At 36.9% G+C, this 27,034-nt stretch overlaps 1 protein-coding gene across 1 annotated transcript; it reads right to left on the bottom strand.

Annotated features, from left to right (window-relative positions):
* Positions 1 to 25,495, bottom strand: LOC140152028 (short transient receptor potential channel 3-like). Its single transcript, XM_072174328.1, has 14 exons — positions 25,321 to 25,495; positions 23,828 to 23,949; positions 23,119 to 23,226; positions 18,357 to 18,764; positions 17,122 to 17,300; positions 16,228 to 16,439; positions 12,389 to 12,528; positions 11,221 to 11,390; positions 9,850 to 10,167; positions 9,479 to 9,674; positions 8,889 to 9,068; positions 7,653 to 7,703; positions 1,351 to 1,487; positions 1 to 412 (listed from the first exon to the last, which is right to left on the bottom strand). The coding sequence occupies exons 1-14, from the start codon at positions 25,493 to 25,495 to the stop codon at positions 361 to 363; spliced, it is 2,448 nt and encodes an 815-aa protein (XP_072030429.1). The 3' UTR covers positions 1 to 360.
* Positions 25,496 to 27,034: the final 1,539 nt, after the last annotated feature.

Genomic DNA, 27,034 nt, shown 5'->3' with positions numbered 1-27,034 from the left:
GGCTACATAATGTTTATGTACAAAATATTTCTTGCAGATTAATTCGTTTAGCAGAGATATCGTGAAATTTGAATTTCGTTCTGGTGCACCAGAACGAAATTACAACGCATTGTCTATGGAGCAGTGTAATACACATAATCATGCATAACTCGCGAACGCAAACTCGGAATCAACTGAAATTTTGGGAATATGTTTTTTTCGTGGATATCTAAATGACATAAATAGAGGATGCTAGGATCACGAAATACTCCTTTAAGTGTTTCACACGCTTCCCTAGGCTCATGACGTATATGTGTTAATTTTATTTGAAGAATATTCTCTCCTCTTTTTTGTAGTTTGTCTAAACATCGTCCGGGGTAGTTAAGTGGAGGGATGATCCTGAATTACTTGTAGAATCAACTCTATCTTCTTCCTTTAACAAAATACAAGAATGTTTGCATGTTTTATCAAACGTTTATGTACAAAAAGTAAACGACCATATTGCAAATTAACAAAAAACACAATAATAATAATAGAAGATGCGATCAAGATGTTTCCTAATCGTTCAGTGGCACAACGTTTGATTTAAAACACGCGCCAAATCAGTGACGGGGAAGTGCAGTCAAGTTGAAGAATAAATCAAAACGAAGAAGTCAGTGAAAGTTGTTGAAGACAAATTATGATAATTATAAAGCGATTAATGAGTCCAATTACGTTCTAAGTTTTGATTAATGCATGCCAATACCAGAAACAGTTACAGATTAAGTTGTACATAACGTATTAAAGGTGCCGAATGAAGAGATTTACACGCGTTGGGAATATAAGTCAAAGTAAAACTGGTCAACAATGTTAGCCACTCACACTTTTGAACTGATAAACCATTTTCCTCCACGACTGACTACTGTCATTGGACATATGAAACAACCGGTTTATTTGTGATGCGATCAAGCCAAATCAGTCGGAACTCGGAAATATTGATTTTGAGATATAGCCAAACAAAGGAAACTTTTCCTTTTGTTTCCTTTTGTTTTGGAAACTCTTTAATTGCTCATATCTTTGGAACTGGTCGTTCAATTTCAATGGGGTTTTCTGCAAAATCTAGCTTTGTAAATGCTTTTTACTATCCTTAAGGAAACTAAAAATGTATTATTTCTGAGTTCCGACTGATTTTGCTTGATCGCATCACATTTAACTGCTACAACACATAAAGGACATTGTCAGTGTCTAATGACAGTACAGGATCATCAGTCAGTCGATCTATTGGAATAACACCGCTGACGACACCTGGTGACGACGACGGAGAATGGTTTCTCTGAAATATTCAGTTTAAAATTGCGAGTGTTGTTGACTAGTTTTAGATTTAATACCTACTCCATTGTTTTCAAAGAATCCTTCATTTCGGTCATTTCTCGTGACAATTTCGTTGCACTATAACGTATCCCTGGTATTTCGTCATCAGAGTCAACATACGTCCCGACAAAGCGATCAACTATGGTTTTAACTAATGTCTGAACAAAAATCATGAAAATAGAATGAACAACAGTACTATATATAGATATCATAATTTCCGATTTTAGCCTACAGTATTTTTCACAGTTTACTGTGTATGAGAAGCACTTTGTAACAAATTGCATTGATTTAATAATTCCAATTACACCCATAGGACAAAAACACTGTCAATTTATGTGTACGCTTCTGCATCTATGAGAGAGGAATATCTCGCCCAACTAAGTGCATATGAAATTCCCAAACCATGCTAGGTTTATTTGCAGCAGGATACTATCTGATACTGAATCAGTGTAATACACGTATTGACTAATATTGCACCACAAGATTGGACATTTTTGGGAAAAGGCCATAAAGCCATGATCCAGTTCAAGACCCATTCAGTATTCCCAGCAAAAGTGTAAAAAAATTAAAATTGTTTATAAATTGCTTAAAAGTGAAGGATAAGTCATTCAAATTGTCATTTGGTATTTTTGAAATGACAAATTTCGCAAAAAAACGAAGAAAACAGCAGTACTGACTAAGTTGAATCCCCATTCAAATACATGCGGCTAATTTAGATACTGTTAGTATCTAAATTACAGATTCGTGTAAAATGTCTTATTTTGTCTTATGATACACGGCATTCGGTTGAACCACTCGAAGGCAATGTTAGCACATCTATGACAATGACAAAGGTACCAAAGTTTGAATGTTGATGATTTTTACGATCTAATCGTCCGGATGAGCAAATCACTGAATGGGCCTTTCAGTAGGGCATTGTAGTCCTGGAGATGGTAAAAATAATATTGTAATAAACCATCCTTCTTCCCTGACCGATCACAGACGCCGTAATGAAAGCCTTTGGACATACCCGGTATGGAAAATTCATAAAACTTAACCTAAATTAGTACACTAAACCATAGATTGTTTATAAACACCCTAGAAAACCTGTTTATAAACACCCTAGAAAACCTGAGCAACTGGCCTTATCAGTCTGCCGCCTGGACAACCAATTCTTTAGAAATGCTTAGTCGCGCTAAAAGTCGATCGATACATGTAAAAATCAGCACAATTCAGAGATACACCTTTTTGCTATGAAATTAATTTTCTCGGTCAAATATAAAGCAGTATTTTTTTTTTCTTCAGTAATGTCAGTTAAAAACTTGGTGCTTGGATATACATTTTTTTTTAAATCCTGGTGTTAAAATTAAGCATCAAATTGTGTCTTTTAGTGTGATATTTTTGATTTTTATAGGCCTTGATTTCGCCTGCGAGCTTTTTACGGAATTCATGTTTTAGCGTCTCAAACTAACATAGTTTGCTAAAGAAAGATATTTCCCACCTCTGTAAAGCACATCGTGTGGGTCTATATGTTATAGTTTTGTCAGAATTTCCGTTTTTGTTTTACCCTTTTTCCATTCAGTCTCCGAAAATGTCAAACTAAGTAAAAGTAGGCAATGGTGAGTACTTTTATCTCGAGAGCAACCAGCAGAAATAGTCGATATTTCCTTTGTTGTTATCCAGGTCAATTTTTCATTGAAAGCAAATTGCCCGACCAGCGATTAAATCCCCAATTGGGTGTTCTGGTTAAACATGATCAGTAGGAGCGATATAGGTCTGGGAATTTCTTTGCTATATTGAAGTTCTGGCAACACTATAGCCATGCCGGTATTCCTATTAAACCCAGGGATATCGATCCACAATGCTAGTACTAGCCTTTAGATTTCACGTGTTGATCTAGAAATTTTTTCAGCCGACAGTGAAAGATGGTGAAATCAAAACGGAAATTCTGACAAAACTATGATATATAGCTCACGGTGATGTGCTTTAGAAAGTTGGGGAAAATCCTTCATTAGCGAACTATATTACTTTGAAAAGCTAAAAGGTTGATCCAAGAAAAAGCTCGCGGGCCGAGCTGAAGCCTATAAAAATCGAATATCTTACACTAAATGACTGAATTTCAGGCCTAAGTTTAACACCAGGATTAAAAAAAAATCAGTATCAAGCATTATAGTTTTTCCAGCCATTTACTGAAAAAATGAAAATTATTGCTTTTCATTTGGCTGAGAAAAAATTTTACACTGAAAAGGTGTAACTCAAAATTTTGCTCATTTCAACACCAATTTCGATCGTTTGTATTGCCTCATTAAATGACTGAGTGAGCCTTGCAGAACAAAAGAATCGGTTGTGCAGGTAGCTGACTGTTATTACACTTCAGTCCCACGTGGCTTACATTATTGGTTGCAGTTAGAATATACATTTAAAATGTCCTATTAATATTCTTTTAAGAATGTCTGTGGATCAATGTCTTTTCAATTGACATTAGCGTGTGTTTCAATCAATTTTAACCCACATTGATATGTAATTCATTAAAAATTATCAGAAGTTGACGTACAGACATATAGATATGACCATGATCACAGCAGTTAACCCATTCATTACAGTAGTTAACCCCTTAGCGTAATCATTTAATTAGGCATGAGAAGTTGACGTACAGACATATAGATATGACCATGATCACAGCAGATAACCCATTCATTACAGTAGTTAACCCCTTAGCGTAATCATTTAATTAGGCATGAGAATGAGAAAAACCTGAACATTTTTTATAAAATAAAAAAAAACCTGAAAAGGAGAGTGACACTGTTTGCATAGCCAATAATGTGCTATTTTAAAACAACAACGAAGGATATTTCCCGGGGAGGGGGGGCACTCGAATTTTTTTTTGGTTGGGGTGTGCCACCGCCAGTTTTGAACTCGAGGTCTAAGGAACTGACGGCCGGCCAAAAATGGGGGGTCTAGGGAACTGATCGGCCGGTCAAAAAGGGGGGTCTTGGGAACTAATTAACCAGCCAAAAAGGGGGGTCTTGGGAACTGATCAGCCGCCAAAATCTGAAAATGGGGGTCTCAGAACGAAATCATGCACAGGCCAAACCAGGGTTCAATTTTGTTGCGTTTTTGCCACAGATCTTTGAAGGAATCGATTTCACTTTGAACTGTGCATTAAATTGTTAAATCAGGAAAAACATTAATGCAAAATTGGTCTGGGTGGCCTACGATGGAAATCTCAGCAAAGTAAACAGCATTCGGATCAAAATTACTAGATGACCCTGCAGACGTCAGACCTACCTATAGCCTACTGATAATTATAGCAGCAGCCAGCAGCATTACATAAAAGCTCAGCATAAAAACAAACCCACAAAAATATTTTTTCAGTGCCGTAAAGAAAAACATTTAAAACATTTAGGCTACATGAGAAAATTGAGTGAAGTGTGCAGAATTTTGCAGCCATTGCACTAAACCAGTAGATCGTAAATTACCTTTTAATTCACTGTTATGGCCAGCTGCAAAGACGTGTACATAATTATTTGAGGTAATTTTCCTCATATTTGGCAATTTTATTCCCAAAAGAGATCTCCACTCGGCAGTGCTGCAATATCACTGTTTACAAACAACCAACCAGTGTTGCTACTACTAAAAGAGCCCCGAAATCCCGCCAAAAATTCACATTATCCCCAATACAATGTGTTTCAATGGGGAAGTAATTGATGGAAAATTCCCTTTGGGCTCGCAAAAGTAGCTTTTGGGCTTGAAATAGTAGGACAGAAAACACTCGCCGATGAGAGCGGAGATTGATGATCTGGGAGTCAATGGAACGGCTAGAAAAAATTTCGGGGCTTAAAGAGCGGCAATCGATGATTCAGAGGGTCTAAGGAACGGCTAGCGGCTCTGAAAAAGGGGGTCGTCACCGCGGCACATAGCCGTATAGCTGGGCAATGTGAGTGCCCTCCCCGGGGGATATTTTGAGAGACTTGCTGGAGTCTGGTTTATAAAACAACACATCTACTGAACATGTTCTTCAGGACTGTTATTGAAAATAAAGACGAATTTCATAGTTCTAGTCCAATAAAACAGCACTTACTGTGGACGTTTCGGAATCTGTCAGATTCCTTTTTCAACACTGATGTTGTTGTGACGACCTTCTGTGTACAACTCGTTGTTGCTTAGCAACTTGGTTGCCAGTTGGTTTCTTCAGGAGATCGTCAAATACGTGAGTTAGGTTGTATTGCCCCTCGTCTCTGTTCATGGTGGTGCCCTGCTGTCTGATTTTCACTGCCTCTTTGATCCATCGTTTGTATCTGTCTGCCTCTTTGCCTAAAATCTTAGCCTCCTCCCAGTCAATGATGTGGTCTTTCTCGAGAACATGATCTGTGATGGCCGATTTATTGGTAGCTGATTGAGATGCTTTTCTGTTTGCTCTCGTACGAACGTTAACACACGCCTTATCTGCCTCTGCCCTATGTTCTTCCAGTCGCTTACCAAATTTCCTCCCCGTCTCACCGACATAAGTTTCATTGCAATTCTTGCAAGGGATGGAATAAACGACCTCTGTGGTGTTGAGCGGGTCCCTTTTATCTTTGGGGTGCACGAGCATGTTTCTTAAGGTGCAATGGGGCTTCATGGCAGCAGAGATATTGTAACTCTTTAAAGTTCTCGCGATACGCTCCGACACGCCCTCTACGTAGGGGATAACGACAAGGCCTTTTGACTTGGTAGTTTCATCCTTCTTTTGGACTAGAACTATGAAATTCGTCTTTATAAACAACACATCTGTCAAGTGAAGCAGTGTTAAAGAAGCCTGTTTCTTGGAGGAATAAAGTGCTTGGAGAACGGCGCAAGGAGATACATGTTTGGAGAACGGCGCAAGGAGATACATGTTTGGAGAACGGCGCAAGGAGTTTTAACTCCTTAACTTGCACTTAACTTGCACTTAAAAGTGCAAGGATTTTATACGCATATGCAAGTGTACAACGGACATCGCTGGACAGTGATTTTCGCAGGATAAGCAAATAAGGAGATATACATCAGTCGTCCAGAACATTGCAAGAACTCTATGATTACCAAGACTGCTAGTTAAATGCTGAATAGTTAAAATTGTGATTGTGTGATTATTTTGGTATGTGCATTGTTGTCATAATTATATTGTACCAATCAGATTTTACTCTCATTTAAAGAATTAGATTTTGTTAGCTTAAACAGTGTATTTGTGTTGTGCATTCGTGTGAATTTGGGTAAACGATGATTCTGGCCTTAAGTCAGTACGACTCGTAACAGTATCATATAACAAAGATATCATTTATAGGAACTACCAAAATGGGCTTACCAAGAACATTAGAACATTATATCAACATGCTTGGATTTATATAAATTTAGATAAAGCATTTGTAAGAACATATATTCATACATATAGGTTTAATGAATATAACAAGATACATTAACTTGAAGAAACAACAAAGATACCATAATGGAATCAATTTGGATTCATATACCAGATACATTGAATCATGTATGCATGGATACAACAATTATAACATAGACTGCAGGGCACTCTGGATCAATATTAACAATCATGCGTCTGCAGATACATCATAGGTCTGCAGAAGATACATGAGTCTGCAGATGATACAACAAAGCTAGCAAGGTGGAACCAAAAAATGAACCAACAGTCAAACACGAATTCGTGTATAAACACACTGTTAATCAGCAGACAAGGGTTTGTAGATACAAAAAAGATATCTTTGTAAGGACCAACATGGATTCTTGTATACATTGTATATTTAGCTTGAATTTGTAAAGATACAACATAAATACCTATATAGATTCATACACCATCAGGTATACAACATAGTCATGAATTTGATAAATTCAACAAAGAAACAACAAAGATATCATTTGATGGAATGAACTTGGATTTACATGATCAAGCACATTGTATATGATAACGTCCAAGAATTTTAGATATAACATATCATATTTAATCAACATGATTAATACATCGGGCACATTGTACTGTATAATAACATCACACGATAATTAATTAATAACATGGACTCATATATCAATCATATTATATGATTATGTCATTGTACATGATTTTTTGGAAAAATATATAGTTACAATAAAATTGTAATTTTATGGCAAATGACTAAAAATATTGATTTTCTTTATTTTTCATATTTAACGAGGACCTTTAAATGTTAAAAGTATCAAATTTTAATAATTTGCCATAAAATTTGTATTATATCGCGATATAAAATATGCCTGGTGTGCTCTCATGTCCCACAAAAAATATTGTGCAAACGTTGTTACTAAAGTCCTTAAAGAAGTTTCAAGTTGTAGCATACCTTGTATGACGTTGTCTTCTGAAAATCAACTGTTTCATCATATATTTCGTTCTGTAAAATATAAGAAAAGGCAACCAATAAACTGAGGCACCTGTGACCTTTTTGCAAGTACAAGTAACAAGTAACTTACCCCCTAAATGAAAACTGTACTACAATTTGAAAACAATTAATTAATATAAAAACACAGTACACAAAGATAGAAAGCCTGTCCTCTTTTGGGTGGTCATAATTATTAATCAATTGAAAATGATTTAAGAATCCGAAGAATTGTGTTAGCTGTAATTGTGTTGACGGTTGATGGATGGCGGTTGAACTGCGTTCCATTATAACAACAGTTTTGAAGCCGCTCCTTACCCCTCAATCTGTAAAGTCTGGGCATCATGCAAAGTAGTATAAAGTAAGTACATGCATGCTGCAATTTGGTCATTATGCAAAAAGAGCGGAACGGATGATAGATCCATTGCGTGCACACCAGTTCAGTTCACCTAAATGCAAATATTTTATCTATAGTGTTACATGAATTCAATAATGGTGTAATTGTAATACCTATATACCAGTAAACTTTTCAATTACAGATTAGTTGAGCAGCGCTACCTATCATCTGGACAACGGTTTACTCAACGATTTAGTGAAAATAGGTGACGTTTCCATATCTTCGGTATTGAGGGCTCAAAAGGTTGGGGGAAAGGACTTGTGCTCCCATTGAATAGATTGTCAATTCAAATCCAATAGTCCAGTTGCTCAACAGTTGGAGGAAAAGCCGCATGCTTCCGTTGACTAAGTTTTGGTACTTATAATTACTATAATCTTCCAAAGTTGATATTTTTATGAATTTATCCAGCTCGCAAAGTGACCTATTTGTTTAGTAGTTCTGAACAAACAAATATATAAATGCGAAATATATATAAATGTTGAAATCGGAGCTCGTTTCTTTCCCCGTGTGGACATAATGACTGACCAACCCAGGTGTTGACCGTTTTGCTTATAATTCAAGAACGGTATGTCAAACTATACTTTTTTCTGATTCCCTGAGGTGTAGGGAATACTTTGGTACGGTTTTAAGCACAATTTGAGCAAGTTTAACATTTGATCGTACGCTTAAACCTGCCACCAGATATGACAAACAAGCAGGTTTATGATTCCGTAATGTATTCCGTTAATACTCAGATGAGTACATGTTTACTCGCTTCATATTCTATTGGTATCAAATAGACATACAACGCATGTCACACTTACCTTGGGTTGGTGATAGTCACTGAGGTAATGACGACATCGTCTTCTACAGCCAGCAATAATCCAGTTGAGAACAGTTTTCAATGTTACTAACAGGTTGAATGGCGGCGGAAGTGTAGTATTAGCCATGTAACGCGCCATTAGATTTGTTCGAGCCACTTTCCACTTTATATCTGAGTTTTCCTAATACATTTTGAAAACAATTTCAATATATGTCATGTTCTTAGTCCATCCGAACATCTGCTGGTCTTTTGTTTTCCAGCGGTGTTTTTTTTTTCTTCTTCTTCTTCTTCTTCTTTTCACACACAGGATTCTTCAAAACATAATAATGCCCATTATTATAATTATTATCAATAATAATTATTATCAATATTGTGTTTTTTTACAATGTTACTTTATTACGTACGTTATATTATTATTTACGTTCGTAATATTATATTTTCACCTTCACATCTGGGTAATATTTTGCGCTTTTAATTTTCCAAAGTAGAGTGCTATGAACAAGCATTCCCTTTGAAGGGTTGATTTGGTGTATTTTCTTTGCTTTATATTTTCTCAAGAATGTACATAGAATAAGAATAAAATATACAAACCTCTACACGTGTATATGTGTTGCTCATCATGGCAATCAGTGCATTTAACATAACTACAGCCACAAGTATCCTGTAAACTGCGTAGAGCACCTCCCCTACTATAGAAGTTATTTTATATTGCGATTTTAGATGAATGTCTTCTTCGTCAATTGAATCAAAAATAGACCAAAACAACTTATCAAGTGAAACATAGAACCTGAAATAGAAAAAGGGGTATCACAGGTATTTATTATAATTATCGCTGCCATGAAACAACTGAAGGAGTAAACAGCGATAAAAGGCCAAACAATTAATATTCTAACGCAACTCCCATACAAACATACAAACAGCGCCTATGCACTTGCTTTGTATGTGCAAAGGTGTTAACTTACTCAGTGAAAGCAGACAGGTTGCACGAGTAGTCGTCTCGGTGATAGCAGTTTGCCGTTTCGATAGTGTCGTAAGTTGAGTAAAGCATTGTCATTCCAAGAGCAAAAGAAATCCAAACGAATAGGAAAAGGATGACAAAACGAACCATATCACTAATCATTCTTCCAAATGATACTCTGAGTGGGCCAACAAAACGAACGATGTCAAAATCTCTCATGAGAGCCAAAAACGACAAAACGGTAGCAACACCGAAGAGAGCGTCTCCCATTAAGACATTATCGTTGGGGTCCATGCTGAATGATACTTGTTCATCAGTATCTCTGTAAAACAGAAACAAAAACAAACAAACAAGCAGACCAGTATTTAGGAGTCACCCTACCCTTGTGACTTCCGTCTAATCTGAAAAATACAACTTTCCTCTTTGATTTGCGCAGGTTACTGAGAATCGTGCAGGTGATGACGTGAACTTGGCTGTGCATTTTACCCGTACATTTTGATACCGAATCACGCTTGGGTCACATTAAGTGCAAATTATATAAAGCATAGATTAAAAGGACATTTCGTGATCCACAGCCTCATTCTCCCCCCCACCTAATTTTTCAAAAAGAAAAGAGATTTTCATACCACTGGAAACCTCTGGCTGTAGCCACGTTTATGTACCCAAAAATAAATTTCTTGAGATTAATTCGTTTAGCAAAAATATCGTCAAATTTGAATTTCGTTCTGGTATACCAGAACGAAATTACAACAGTGGCCTATGGAGCAGTGTAATACACATAATCATGCATAACTCGCAAACGCAAAATCGGAATCAACTCTAATTTTGGGAATAAGCTTCTTTCGTGGATATCTACTAAATAATGTCATAAAAAGAGGATGCTCGGATCACGAAATCCTCCTTTAAGAACATTATTTCCCAAATAAGGCATGTCTAACATGAGATTTCTTTCAAACCGATGAGAATCTCTACTAAACTTTCTCATCCCAATGAATAAGAAATACTAATTAACGTGTCAACAACCTGCCACATTGTATTATCGTGTTAAATTTCTTATTTAAAACACGGTGACAGGCTGTTGACTCATTTATTTGGTAAGTTTAATAGCTAGCACATAATGAAACTCTACCTTTTGTCAATTAAAATGGATAAACAGTAAAACAATAATCGCATCGCGATAAGTAAAAGGTATTAAAATGTGCAGAACAAAGTGATACTCGAAAGCTATCTTATTCAGTTCAGGTTTTAAAAAAATACCTCTTATTTTAAGTGTATGCTATTTGTGCGCAGTTTATATTTTGACAATGGTGGCTAAGTGAGAGAGAACGTTAGAAAGTCAATGAGCTATACAGATTGGATTAAGAGAGAAATCTACCTTTTGGTTAAACCTTTTGCCAAGAATCTGTCGCAAATCGTAAACTCCTGAGTATATTCTTCAAGTAGTACGTAAAAACCGTCAGAAACGTTGTAATTGGACCAACCTACGTCAGCCTGCTGAACAATATCAGAAAGCAATCCACAAACATATTCTACATCATCGGTCACCTACCAATAAAGAAAACATGTAAGATAGGGCTATGTTCTACAAATATTGCCTGCTTTATATTCGGGGCATGGTTGAAATTATAGGCCCAAAACCATGACTATGCCCCGAGACGATGTTTTATATACCGAATGACATAGATTGTTGTCAGTTGATTAGTTAAAGGATATGCTAGGGTTGACCAGGCTGTTTGCCCAGGGCAGGCCCATTTTTGTCAGACCGTATACCAAGTCAAGGTATGTAGTAGAACTATGGATGAATATAGGAGCAAGCACTGTTTATTCTTACCAACTACTTTCCTCCAGATGATCCTCATTTTTTGTTGTATTATCATTCAATCAATATCATGGGCACGTTCAGTGTGATTTTTTTCTAAAATTCCAAGTCCATGTGGATGATTTTGAAGCTTAGGCCTAAGCCTAGTTTTAGAGAGTTTAAGCTTCCATTCGTATTTGCACTGCACTGCATAATGCTTACAGCTTATGAGTATCATCATCCGGTTTATCAATACGTGATAAGTATCATCATCCGGTTTATCAATACGTTGGAAGCGCACTTCCTCTTATATATGTCGCACGGCAGTTACGCATTGTAAACAGCGACATTATTCAATCGAGAAGAGTTTACAATGACTTTTGCCCGGGCAATAGTAAAGAAAGGGAGGGGGCATAGCTTATTCAATGCCTGCATTTTTTCACTAATCAGATGACAGGAATATTATATGAATTGCGTACTCCTTTACACATTCTACAATGGTCGGAATGGCGTTTATCCACACAAGGTAAAACTATTCAGAAAGTACAGACTTACAGAATATTTTTTCGCAAAATTCCAAGACTTGTCTCGTATGGGTATGCATAAACCGCACGGGCTAAATATTAATTGGAGTGTATCTGGAGATGGTGTAAAATAATATTTTGACAGAAAATGTGCCCCCATTAGTTTACATTATGGCGCTCATAATGTAGTGAATTAGCCTAAAATGGTGGATCTATATTACCTTATTATATGACAATATGTAGCATATCAATGCTGACCAATAGAGTATAAGCTGCAGGATATCAGTATAGTTGAAGAAATCAGTCCAATAATTCCAGAACCCGCCATTACACAATTCACGGATTTCACGCCATGTCATACCTTGGTGGGTTGAAGACAATACAAAAGCAGTGTCAAGTATATGGGTCTTTTTCATGAACTTGGTCCTCAATGTATTCGTGAAATTATGTGGACCATTGCAATGTTACCTGTTTCCATACCTGAAACAGTTTTAGTTAGTTAGAGTAGAACAACCATTAAATTTAGAAGATGATTTTTCCTCATTTTCTTCAATGCAGAAAACGGTAACACTATAACGGGACTCCGAATCTTTTGGTGTAAAACGTCCTTTACAGTTGTTATGTTTTAATAAGAATTCATACAAACCAATAGATAGTAGTAATAAATCAAATTAAAGTCAGGTCATTTGTAAAGTTGATTACCAGGATATGGCACAAATAATGATCTCATGTGTAAGAGGGGGCAAAACATTATCATGTTATAGAATCAAAATTGGATTTACACCATATAGCTGTAAAAGTTCTCACTGCAGATGTATGTATTTCATTTTATTTCATAAAGCACATTCTGTAGGAGTTGCGACCACAGATATTAAACAGCACCAGAAATACCAAGACAGCAAAATCCAAAGTGATCTCCCCTGATGGAAAAACAGAGCTTTTGATATCCTAACTTCTGTTCTGCAAGTAAAGTGATACCCTTGCCCTAACTGTTTGTGACAGTATGCCTTCTAGAGAAGAGATAGAATAGATGAATTGGGGCAGAAGTGGTTAAACGGACCTGGACTTCGCTGAATCGCCCTCCTGCCAAAAGAAAATACTCAGGGAAAAGTACTCTAGAAAAGATGTTACTTTCACCATTCATTCCTTTCAGAAACAGACCACTAATCCAATATGCTCTACTTATTTCACCATTCACCCCTTTCTTCAGGAACAGAGAACAACACGGAAGTAAATCTCCGTCTATAAATTTCATTTTTGAAGATAAAAAAGACCAAGAAGAAACGTGAGTCATTATTTATGTACAAAAACTGTTCAGGTAAACACTGATGCTGAAATTGCTGACAAAAAGTGACTGAAAGATAATTTCTGAGCAAGAACTTGTTTTTGCATTTATCGTATTCTTCCACCACGTACTGATATAGTTTTACTTAAGGCTGACATTGTGTGTAAGTTACAACCTGACACCGTAAGGTTCCATGCTGACGTCTACTGAATGTCAGCCCTGTGTGTAACCGTATAAACAACAGCAACGATAAGCTTACCAATACTAAACTGTATCATGCCATCTCTACATAGTTGTGAAGACTGCCAAAGTGATCTTTGGTTGTGTGATGATTTAAACCCACCACTGCCAGGCTCTGCATCATCATATCTTAGCAGTGCCGGTAAAGGTGGAGAACATCCACATCAGTCTGACACAAACTCGAGAGTGGTATCAGAGGCACCTGATGCACCCCCTACAGCAAATCCAGAAAATTCTTGTAGTAGTCACGAATGCACGCAGCCTAATAATATAAACATGTGCAAGTGCTACGTATGTCAAAGAGACTTTCACCATGCTTGTGTTGGACTTAAAAAAGAAAACCGACACAAAGGTCAGCATGGTCTTGTCCTGAATGTAAATCAGACACCCAGAATGCAATCAAAACTCTGTGCTAACAACTAAATTCCCTTCAGCAAACAGTATCCCAGATGAACAAAGACTGTCATCTTGTGACCCCCTTACAACAAACTGTCAAAGTTCTACAGAAGGAGAACCAAGATCTGTCATAGCAACACTTGAAACAAAATCAAAACAAGACTTTACACCAACTACACCTATAAGAAATGCAGAACACTTATTATAGGGGACTCTATGTTACTAACTTCTCGGATGTGTGTGTTAAACCAATAAGTTGTGCAACAGTCAAAGACATTTTCGATGAGATTTCTGGGATGACAGATGAACTTCAAAGTTTCAGCGATGTAATTGTACATGCTGGAACAAACAATGTTTCCCGCGGAACAGATGTTAAAGAAGTTACAGAAACAATGGAAGCAAGCCATTATAACAAATCTTACGGTAAAAGTCCCGGGGGTAAACGTACCAACAGCGACTCATCACATATCAGCGGTATGCCCCCGGACATCTAAACGTGAGGAAGTAACGACCTACAATGAAAGCTACAAAGATCTAGCCTCTCGCTTATTAGCCCCAAAGTCACATACCAGGATGGTACTATTGACTCGGGTAAATTAGCAGATAACATCCATCTGAACGAAAGTATATATTCTCCTGCCGCTGTTCCTTCGCTAGGTCATTTAGCTAATGAAACGTGGGCTACGGTTGTAAAGAATAAAAAGCCCCAAAACGGCAATATCGGTAATCCTGGAATAAATTGCGGAAAAGGACAGTCGCGAATAAACAAGTCGCAAAGTATGCCAAACCGAATGCAATCCAAGGGTCAGTTTTACAGCTCCAGAACCAGCAAAACTTTACATATCGCGATAATCGCCGGGAAAAGGTTGAACAAAGCCGTCAACACCAAAACACACAAAATAGAATATACAAGCCCGTACTCAGGCTGGACAGTACTCTGGATGTTGGAAATATGGACTTTTTAATCATAATGCAAGGTCATGTCATTCTCCTATCAAACACATCATTCTGTCACGGCTAGCGCTAAAACTACAAGGGCCCCAGGGCCCATATGTGGTATACTTATGGGCCCTACCCCGTAGAAGTGCCTTTTGCCCATCTCGGCCCCAGAGGTCAAAGGTCACGGGCCCCAGGGGCCCAAATGTAAAAACACAAACCATGCTGTTTCTTATCAGATGAAGCAGCCTCAGGGCCGTGTGTTGGTACACTGATAGCCATAGGGGTACTCTATAAATACAAGTATACATGAGCCCCATATGTTATATATTATGGGCCCCAGGGCCCCAAATGTTAAAAATAAGGGGCCGGTCGTTACTCAGTAAATAAAGCAGCTACAATGCTTGTGACACATGGGGCTCATATATACGTATAACAATATAATGCTGAAGACCTATTAGTGTAGCAAATCTGAACCCTGTACCTACTTTATTTGCTGAGAAACGGCCGGCCTTTTTTTACATTTGGGCCTTTGAGGCCCCTAGCCTTGGACATCTAGGGCCAAAATGGGCAAAAGGCACATCTACAATTTAGGGTTTATACATGTGCCACATATGAGCCCTAGTCCCCTTGTAGCTTTAGAGCTAGCTTTGTCAATCTGTTGCCCCTTATTTTTAACAAAAAGGTCAGTCGCCGCATATCTGTAGGATCATTGGTTAATGAGATATATTCACTTTTTGTACCTGGCACCTAACCCTGTATATTTTAAACCAAATATCCTAGAGTCGTGGAACACGAATCGATTGGCGCGAGGTTCATATTGGTGCGTATGCACCAAATATGTATCTTGTAATAGATATATGATGGTAATTGGAAATACCAGCGTGAAGCGTTAAGGCTGTTCCAGTTAAATTACATACCCATTGGCTGTTCCATTCAATTTACATACTCCCTCTGAAATGGCCCCCAAATAGGCTGTTCCGTTTAATTTACATACTCCCTCTGAAATGGCTGTTCCATTTAATTTACATACTCCCTCTGGAATAGTTTTCAATGAAATTCCCTGAAAGAGGTTTTCCCATAATGATGTCATAGTAACTGCATTCTGATATCTGGGGAACCACCGAAACAAATATTGACTCGTTTGATGATAGATCAAATTATATTGAACAGAAAGAAGGAAAAAAAATGCGAAAGTTGTACCTAATATCCAGATGTAGACCAATATTGCTACAGGTAGAATATCTGTAGATTCTATAGAAAATGTTAAATACTTGAGGATCTGGTTGATTCGTTGGACCTCACTTTCTGTAAAGTTGATCGTTGTACTTGTACCGTCTTCTTGTAATGTGCAATACACGATTAAACATATGAAGTAGATGCGGGAAACCCAATGTAACAAAAACCGAACGTAACTGTAAAGTAAAACCATGCAACTTTATATTAGCTAGTGGGTGATATCTGTAATTAATCGTTTTTACACTATCCAATTTGTAAAAGTATACAAAAAGTCCCAAATTCTCACAAATTGCGAGCGTAGCGATCAAAAAAAATCAAATTTTTGACGGTTTTTTCGTCAAAAATGGTCTAAATTCGGGAAACAAAATCGCCCCGAGAAAAAGTCCACTTTTTTATTAGCATCCCCCAAACAGATGAATACAATAGTTTGCATGTTGTTAACCAGCATTGTTGTGGTAAAATTGGCTTGTTGATGGTTCAACTCATTGTTGCTAATGTCAAATTTGTCAAAGTAATTGTGATTGTATGACACAAGTATATGAGAAACATGTGGTCGTGGACTAATGGTTTGGAGATAAGCTCTTCATATATAGACAAGTGGTTTATGTTTTGCGAATCGTATAAGTTTTACTTGCTGTTCAATAAATATGTATAGCCCGGTGACTTCTCAAAATAATGGTCTGCCCCCCGCTCATCACTTATTTACCCTCCTTAACACGAGATTCGAAGGGGTTCATGTTTAAATTTTCATTTTATTGGGTGATTGAATGGGTGATGAAATGACCCACCCGCTTTAATTCAACGATCTAACGCGAAATCAATTGAAGCAAGAAATAATATTTCATAAGTAATACTTACGGTGTCTTCATTATTCGTCGATGCCACATAAAAGGGAGTAGAAGGTAACCAATACAAAGAACCGGTTGAAAGATGATAACTATCGCTGTCCAGATAGTAAAATGGAGAACAGACAGGTCCTTCCACCTCATGTACCATTGGTCGAGAAGAAAATGCGTACACGCAGTGCTGGAGATAAACTAAGAAGGGGAAAAAGCGCAGTACTTATAGTGGGTTACGAACTGACAAAAACCACAAGCCCCAGCAGACATTTATGTTAAAACATTTTGTGAAACTTATTAAATCCGTTTCAACATCAGTTTTAGCATTACCTGGAAAAACGAATCACACCAACTGGACTCATAGTTTTAATTTTTGCACTAAATACTTTGTTGGATCTATGCAATAACTTTAAGGGGCAATAGTGATAATAGAGAGATTGTGATGTTCCATACGCGCACGTTTATACATTTATTGGCTGTGTATAGTTAACCAACGATTTTGGATACAGCATTGGAGCCTCTTGCCGCTAAACGTTTCAATCAATGCTACACTCTGGAGGATGTAAACGTGTTTTTGTAACGGTGATCTATGTAATAACGCAAAGTTAGCTTCATTTGATTTTAGAACAGGCTTAACATGCCCCTTAAAATTGATTGTTGTCAGTGCTTTCCGAATATTACTATTACAAAAAAACTTCATATTTCTGTAGATTAAGAACCAATTCATGCATATATCATGACTTTATTTTCAAAATGATACTTTTTTCGTGGTGAAAATTAGTTGCGTTTATGAAGCGTCGTAACGTCGTAAAAATGTCAATTTCAACGCGGACCTTGCAAGCCACGTTTGTATCAAAAAGGCACCATATCGAAGGGTTTGGCTACAAAACGAGTCTCTTATAAACGCATCTATGCACAGCTTCCACCTTGATAGTACATCTGCGCACACAAATGGACGATCTGTAGGAATGAACTGCGCGTGTGAATGAAGTGAAATTTTTACACCTCCCTGATGCTCTATTGTATAATGATTTCTTGCAAACAAAAAGGATCATAATAATAGACTTTCGTTCGTATGTTATTATTATCCTTGACTGTCTTAAAATATTGTGAAATGGACACATTTTGTGCATCTTCAAAAGTGGCTAAATACGTGACCTCGCTTCGATACTGGATAGTGGTTTTGAATAGATAGACGTGCGTACGATCACGGTGTTTGGAAATCGCAATCTCTCTAATATTGATTTCAAATACCTGCTTATACTTGAGATCAAGCGAGTCATGTATCCTTTGTGGTAGTACACCAACTTGAGCAAATATTTCCTCGTTGAAATTGTCTTCCCTATTCCACAATAATGCACCAATCTCATCCTCTGAACTGGCCATTGCAAATAACTTGGTAATAAACAGATCAAGGCGTGTTATCAAGTTCTCATATTTTGACCGAAGATGTTGTTTCTGTACAGAACAGCTCTTTCGAATAGCCTTTCCTGCATCGATAGCTGCTTGAATGGGGTCATTAGATGCGTACAGAAGATATGCTTCACTTGATATAGCTTGATGCCAGCTGTAGCAGGTTAGATATTGTTCGTATGTATCTCCTTTGGAGTGGTCGAGAACGGTTTGCAGATCTGGCATTTCAGCACCATATTCTATTAAAGTCTGAGAACAAAGTGTTACATAATATAAAGCACAACACACTATCTAGTGGGCTTCTGCGCTATGCACAGGTATAAATCCACACACCTACAATCCCGGCCATAAGTCGTTCGAATACTTAATTGTGTAAAAGTATGATTGTTTTAACCCGTATTTTAGTTATACTTAATAACATACTGAAATTTAGCTTTCTTTGGTATAAAGAAACCCTCCCCCTTCCCCACCAATCAATGTTGGATGTCTCTAAGGGTGCATGGCCAAATAACTACCAACATGAATGGGGGGGGCATATTTGCAGCACTAATGTTAAAGTGTTCGAACAGTTAGTTATGACCGGGATTGTAGCTCAGCGCACTTTACAGGCACTCGCTTACCACCATTCCTTTACTTTCCAAGAGTAAACGTACGGATTAAAACTAGATCTTGTTTGTTAATCCTTTTTTCTTATAAGGATAAATTGTAAGAATGAAAATCTTAAATAATAAATAAAAGTAAGCGAAATGATTAAAATTATACGTTTCTTGTTATTCTTGAATTTGTAAAAGCAATTATAAGAACAAGATCATTACAGTTGTAAAACTAAATGCAAGGGTAAGGATTAAAATTGCATTAGTCATGTACTGTGTAAGTTTCATTTTTTTAAATGTAAGAATTTTTCATTCTTACAATTACCATTACAAATGGAAAAGAATGAGAACTGGAAAGCCAAGACTCTTTCACGTGGTTGGATGAACTTTGTGGGTGGCCTCTCAGTGAATAAATGTTCCGATGGTTCTAATGGTAAGGTAGTCAGCAGCAGGAGTACCCACAATTAATTTAAAGGGTACATTTGCATGGTAACACTGACGTTTTTAGAATAACTGTTTTATTGTATACCGTATATCAAATCACAATAATACAATGTACGTTCATTCATCTTAGTTTCACTCAATTAAAATTAAGAACTGTACCATAAGAATGAGCTCAAGGGAAGTACACTTTTCAAACGTGGCTTGTCCCACCTTCGACCTGCCAAAAGTGGCTGACCCCCCCCCCCCCTTCTTGGCCTGCCAAAATAAACTGTACTGTTTTCCAAAATATTTTTCGAGCGTTCTGTTTAAAGGAGTCCCATAAATGTTTGCAAATTCGCTTGCCTTCCTTTTCAACTTGCCAAAAAATGCTTGCTTTTTTATTTTTGGCTTACCAAAATGTTCTTACTCCCTACATTGGCAGGGCTCACAATTATCGAAAATCCCCTTACACCCACTTACATCACAGAATAGAGTAGACAATAATTGAATAAGTTGAAACTAAGTTGTAATATATCAACAATATTATCCCTCCCTCCTTTATCGTACATTATTAACAGCTGTGGGACAGTCGTACTTGTGTACGTTTCGCAGATACTCCAGTATGTAACTGTCATAATTCCGCAATTATGACAACCATTGCAATTACAGAATTTCGACAGTTCATTTTAATAAAAATTGGACGCACCAACCCCCACACACCGTCGCACCGGATAATTTGCTACAGATTTTTTTTACATTTTTATTGATTTCAAACATCTGTAAGTCTTGCTTATTCCATATTTTCCGTATGTACCACATTCACTGTTTGTAATCAGTAGGATCACCATAAAAGTATAGACATTGGAAATCTGATTTATCAAGGTCGGTCATGAAAACTGTGACAGATTTTGTATTCAATTATTCGTCTGAATCAGGGTCACGGAAACTGTGTCGTCTTTTGTTTAAAATACATTTATTAGAGATCATCAAAACATGCTTAGCACTATGTCAATTCTCTCAATTTTTGTGTTAAAAGGAAACTCTCACTTGATTTTATCTATGATGGGGAAATGATGTTTCAATGTTTTTTGATCGGGGTAAGTGGTCAAATTCAAGATGGCCACCAAAACCCAATAAAACTGGCTGAGGAATGTAAAATAAAACATGTACAACGCAAATATACGCAAATATATGACATTAAAAAAGTTCGACCTCCATCGTCACATCTCTCTTTGTGTCAGGAAATCGGAATTACACATACTCTTAAATCTTGGCTTCAAAAGAAAGGCTATTTGATTAAAATGTCATTTTGGTTATTAATATGTGTTGTTAATATGTGTTAAGATTCTGTTTGAGATCACACTACATTCACAAGACGGGTACTCAGCGGTAAAAAGGTATTTGTTTCAAATGTGGTGTCATTATAAACGGGAATAAAGTAGCTATCCATTGATATGCAAAACGATATGAACATATTACAAATAATTTGAGATTTTGATGCTTGAAAAAAAAAGGTCCAAACTCTTGTTGAGGAGTTAACTTCGTGCTTGTATAAATGTACATCTTAACCTCTTTTGGTTAAGGAAAATATGGTCGATTTAATTGGGAGCCTGCCATATCAACGCAATATAGTGGGCACGATAAATACAGGGTGTCCCAAAAAAAAGAGGCCCCACATTGCGCCCTCTTTTTCTCCTATTTCTAAAAAGTTGATCAAATATATTTTGGTATGTAAAGAAACCTTCAATCGTTAGCTTTAATAAACTAAAACAATTATTTCAATCGGCTCATAACTTTTGAAGATATGTCCTTTTAAAGAAATGTATCCGTTTTTCACTCTGTCCACGGAGGAGGTTTGGCTACTTCAAAGATTGAAAAGTGCATATACCATGCATGAATATAAAACATTCCTCGATGATAACTTTATCAAATAACAACTTTATTTAAGGGAATGGGCTTTACCGGTGGGCTTATGGGTTATAGATTTTGTTAAGTGTCATTAATTTGGGCGAAATTGATGTGGGATGGGACTTCTTTTGCTATACTTGCAATTACTTATGTTTTTCTCTTTTCTTGCTTTCTTTTTATTGACAAGTCATTTCTCTTTTTGGAATAAAAGGTAGCCCTGAAAAGGGCTGTTTGGTTTGTCTTTGGTTCTTTTGAAATGAGTTTACTGTGCTGCTCTGCCCTCTACCTGGTTGCCTCCGTGACGAATACATGTTTCAGCCCTAGTTCTCATTGCATTAGTTGCGTTGCGTACCATCCTTAAGGCCTTGTGCGCCGGTTGCGAAGATGTTTGAAGCTAGCTGGTGATCCTCGCTTATAGTGAATGTTTTCCCAAGACTAATGCTATTATCTATCCATGTCATTAACCGTGTGTTTCGTTTAAATCTTTGATGTAGCCAAACCTCATCCGTGGACAGAGTGAAAAACGGGTACATTTTTTAAAGAGGGCATATCTTCAAAAATTGTGAGCCGATTGAAAGAATTGTTTTGGTTTATTAAAGCTAACGATTTAGAGTTTCTTTACATACCAAAATATATTTGATCAACGTTTCAGAAATAGGAGAAAAAGAGGGCGCAATGTGGGGCCTCTTTTTTTTGGGACACCCTGTATTATGTTGTATTGGCATTCTTTCAGTTGGGGGACGCTTGACGATTAAAGTAAAAAAATCAGACAACAACAACAAAACAAAAAACAAACAAAAACAATATACAAACTCTTTGACTTTGATGCGTACTTTGGATTTCTACAACAAGTCTAACTGTCATTGTAAATGGTACGTGTATAACCAGCCTTTCGAGACCACGAAGGGGCAGCTCAAAATTGCTGTGCTTAATGCATTTTCCCCGTTGAGAACCATAACTCTAATTTTGGTGTAATATTTTTATATCTTCTACAATGTTTATGTATTTATCCACAATCTTTTTCTTGTTGCTGATCAGTTTCATTAATTAAGTCCAGACGACTCTCTGAAGTATTATCAACACTTCTGTCACATGAAATCAAGTGAAGACTTGGCATATCTTTTGCGGCAACGATGATACACAAAATGATTTCACTTTCACCAGGAGACAGAGTGGCTAAATATTTTTAGGGTTCCAGAAGAATGTACAATGTTTTAGTTTTAAGAAAACCAATAGAGGCCGTCAGCCTTTCGCCATCTTGTGGGTACAAATGATACGCGTGTTCATACGCCAGACACTACGCGCAGGGCGCAGCTTGCCACGCAGCTGTTTTCACGCATCGACGCAGTGATTTTGCTGTTCACACATGGAGATAGAACGACGATCGCAGCGTGTACCCACAAGATGGCGGCATATGACGTCACGCTGACGGCCTCTATTGTTCGTAAATATGTAGCTTTAGTCCTAACCTATTACATATCAATGCACTTTGTATAGAGAATAACATCCATACATAATGAATAATATCATGACCTGAGTATGATAAAGATTTTATGGTGAAGGTTATCTCTGTTTAACTAAGACAAATACTTTCATATTTTATGCTGTATTAAATTCTATTTTATAATCTTATCTTTGATATGTATAAGAGTCCATGAAGTACAAAAAGATGCTAATACCTTCACAATTTCCTGCGAGTCTTCCCTGGCAGCATACATCAATGGACTCGACACAGCTTTCATATTTTCATCAGTTGATATTGTATTCAATGTTCTATGCAGTGAATCCTGAAGAAAACATTTTAGGAAAATATTTGAAAATGAAAACTTGAAACAAATATGCAAACGACGCGTAAGCTTGTATATTTTGAGTAGGTTTCTTTTTATCAATTGAATGATACGAATATTTTACCTAACGGCTTAATTTTTAATGTGCTATTATTTGACTGAACTTAAACTTAACTTAACCCTTTGTCTACCTGATGCAGTTGCATTATATGTGTAGCGAAGGGGTGGGTGGGGTGGGGGTGTGGGTAGTAACATTTATATGTGCCTTATGCCAGGACCGACCTCAAGGGGCTTTACATATATAGAGAGACGAAACATCAAATACAATATTTTAAACTACCTAAAGTAATACCTTACGCTACATAAAATAATGGTAAACAACAATATTTCCAAGCATATAATACAAGAAGTAAAATACACAAAGACAGATCATTTATTGGGAAGCATTTAAAAGATAGATCATACATGTATTGCCAAGCATACGTCGTAATAATAAAATTAAAGAAAAATACATAAAAAAGAACAATTCGGGTATCATCTACTCCGTTAAATGAGTGTTAAAGAAGCGTTTTTGTCACCTTAAACATTTAAATTTACCCACCTGTGATGTAGCTTTGAGATGTTCACATATTAATTTCACCATGGTTTCACATCCTGTGTCTATACAGTAAAACAATGTATCGTCTGAATTGGCGCCATGTCCCAATAACAATGATGTTAGTTCTGCAAATGTAAGGTTTGTTTTTATATTGTATATATTCACCATATTTCTGTTTATTTGACATTTCTGGTCTGAGGTGAAGTGTTTTTTTTTTTTGGTCCGAGGTGCAGCTTTTTTTTGCGCAGATAGCGAGACAAATTTGTTTTCTTCAATAAAGTTTTGGCGCAAGAGGGCTGATTTTACATTCCTACAGCAAAAAAAAAAAAAATTTAAAAAAAATTTGTTTGCGCTTTTGCTTAATATTGTCGTTTTTTTGGGTTTTTGGGATTGTTGGTTCCTACTCGTGGGGAGGGCGACAAAGGGAAACTTCACTGTTTAAAACAGTACAATGCAGTGTTTTGTTTTAATTGAATACCTGAACATAAAAATGACCCAAGTCCATTATGGAAATTTACCTTTGTCGTCTCAAATGAAACTGAAGATGATTTTTCTTCTAAACTACTAGAAAACTATAGCCAGATTGGCAGTACCAGTGGGCTATATCGAAGCCAAAATGACTTTTTGGGTTACTTTTGTTTGTAAACAGTCTTTTTGTTCTATATAATCTATCTCAACATGAAATGACAAACTTTTTGGCCTGGTGTCCGAGAAAAAATTGTGCAGCGCCCCCTTGTCGTTGTGGACACCTTGGTCTGGGGCGGACATTTTATAAATGAATTTAGAAGAGCAGCAAGGACACTACTTGCATTACATTCCAGATGTTAAATCTACATCATATGCAAAATTTTAGGAACAATGAATATGTCGGTTTTATTTTAGGGCCATTTTTCTATAACTGGTCTTTACATGTAGCCCTATGGAGAGAGTGCCCGTTGAGAGCGCTATAACCGCCTTTTTTTGTATTTTCTAAAATTTTCAGAGTATGTAGTCCTATACCTAGGTGTGGAAGGTGTGGAGTCGAGTACAAAATCCTTCATAGTAGTCCTTTTCTGGCATGTTGCTATGATTTAAGTGTCTAAATATATGTAAATGAGCTAAAAAATACCTAAGCTTGAAAGTTGCATGAAAATTGGGCATTGCGTTTTCTTAAAAATGGACATTTTGTGTCAAAATTGAGCCGATTTTCATGAAACTTTCATGATTAGGTATCTTTAGCTCATTTATATATATATTTAGACACCAAAATCATAGCAACATGCCAGAAAAGGAGTACTATGAAGGATTTTTTACTCAAATCCATTCCTCCACAAAGATAAGGTATGGTGGCAGAAGAGGGCGCTGCACACTTTTTTCTCAGACCCCCTGCCAAAATTTGTGTCCTAAAAAAAAAATGTTTACCAAGCAAAACAAAGTATGAGCCATTTAAAGCCCACTCCTATTGGCAGTTATGATATACATGTACAAGTGGTTTATGTTAACTTCAGTGCACTTACCCATATGCTTCGATGTAATGGCTACAACCAGGGGTGTCTGCTGATCACCATTAGGTGCATTCACATCCAAACTGATTTCATTTCGTTGTGAAGATTGTAGCAGTAATGCAACAGTGGCGACATCATTCATTTCTACAGCCTTTAGAAATTCTGCCTGCACATTAGTGTTATTCATCTTCAAGTAGAATATATTTAATTTATTTACATATACCTCGTATAGTCGATTCTAATGCAGACAGAATATACTGAGATATATTGATGTGTAATAATTTCATTTCACTGCCGATGTGATTTTACGCTTAATTGATTTAAACAAAATGTATGTCAAGGTAGAAATAATGTCGGTTAAAGTTCAACTAATGCTTCTATTGCAAGGCCCATATACTTAGTAGGTGAGATTATGTGCTCACTGACCATGAAGCTGTGCAATTGATCAAAATAGACGAAGCAATGTTCGGCCTTGCAATTCCTTGAGCGTGGCCATAGGTTTGGGATATACTCAAAACATAAGTAGTGGTTAATGATTTTCGTAATAATATCAAAATGGCTCATGTGTTGTCCTGAAAGCAAAAGATTGCAATCCTCTCCTATATATCAATACAATTTTCTATAAAGAAAATGCTAAGGAAAACTAAGATCAAAAGGGCTAAACACCACCACCACCAACAATATAGGCCTACAAGTGTATTATAATGTAGCATGTGCACACATTTATCATGTTGTGGATGGTGAATCAAGTTGGTCCCTACATTTCCCAAATGAATGCAGCGACCAGCTCGTGTTTACTCAGCTGATTGGCTGAAGGAGGTTAGATTGCATGCAACAACCTTGAAAGTAGAGCATGTCTCTACCCTTTTGCCTGTTGCTCGGGGGATTAATTTGCCTGATGCTTGGGGGATTAATTCCTTGCAAATCCAAAATACACGGAGCAATCTTTTTCCAAGGTCTGTGCAACAGGCAATTGCTTGGAAAATTGCCTCGTGTAAGTCGGCCTTAAAATTCTTCCACATAGGCTGTTTAGCTTAATCATGTTAATCGTGAAGTGACCTCTTGAAATGATATCATCACACTGATCAGACTGATCTTTATGTTATTACAGTGCGGCCCACATACAATGTTCAACACAAAGTGAACGATGTTATAACTTGGAGGGCTAACAAACCAACACCGCCAAATTCGACTGAAGTGTGTACAACCAGAGAGTAGATATTCTTGAGAGGGCACTCTATTCACGTGGTTTCTTTTCCAACGCTAAATGATCACGAATTTTGGTGGTTTGCAAATGAAAAGTGTCCGCACTATCGATTGATTACGTAACTGTTATGAATAATTTATTAGGTTTTTCAATGCAATCGCCTCGACCCATTAATACATATTATCTGTATTATCAAAGTACTTGGAATAGCAATCCGGTGAGTTCACTGAACTACGCCCTAATACTGATGGAGTTTTAATGGCGTTTAATGGCACTAATCCTCTCCATACACAGATGCACAAATACAATAGATGAAGGTCAACACGTATGACCTCCTATGTGACATGTTATATGTGATGTACAAAAACCTGAATATCATAAAGATCAGTATTCGTTTGTGCATATGAACTGCACATTTACGTTGCTAAATATTAATACTCATTATATATAATGACAAATATTGGTATTATGACAATACGGTATATACATTGTATATAAAACGACTAATAGATCCTACTA

Source organism: Amphiura filiformis, chromosome 5 (assembly GCF_039555335.1).
Source record: "Amphiura filiformis chromosome 5, Afil_fr2py, whole genome shotgun sequence".
NCBI lineage: Eukaryota > Metazoa > Echinodermata > Ophiuroidea > Amphilepidida > Amphiuridae > Amphiura > Amphiura filiformis.
This window is presented reverse-complemented; position numbering and strand designations above follow the sequence as displayed.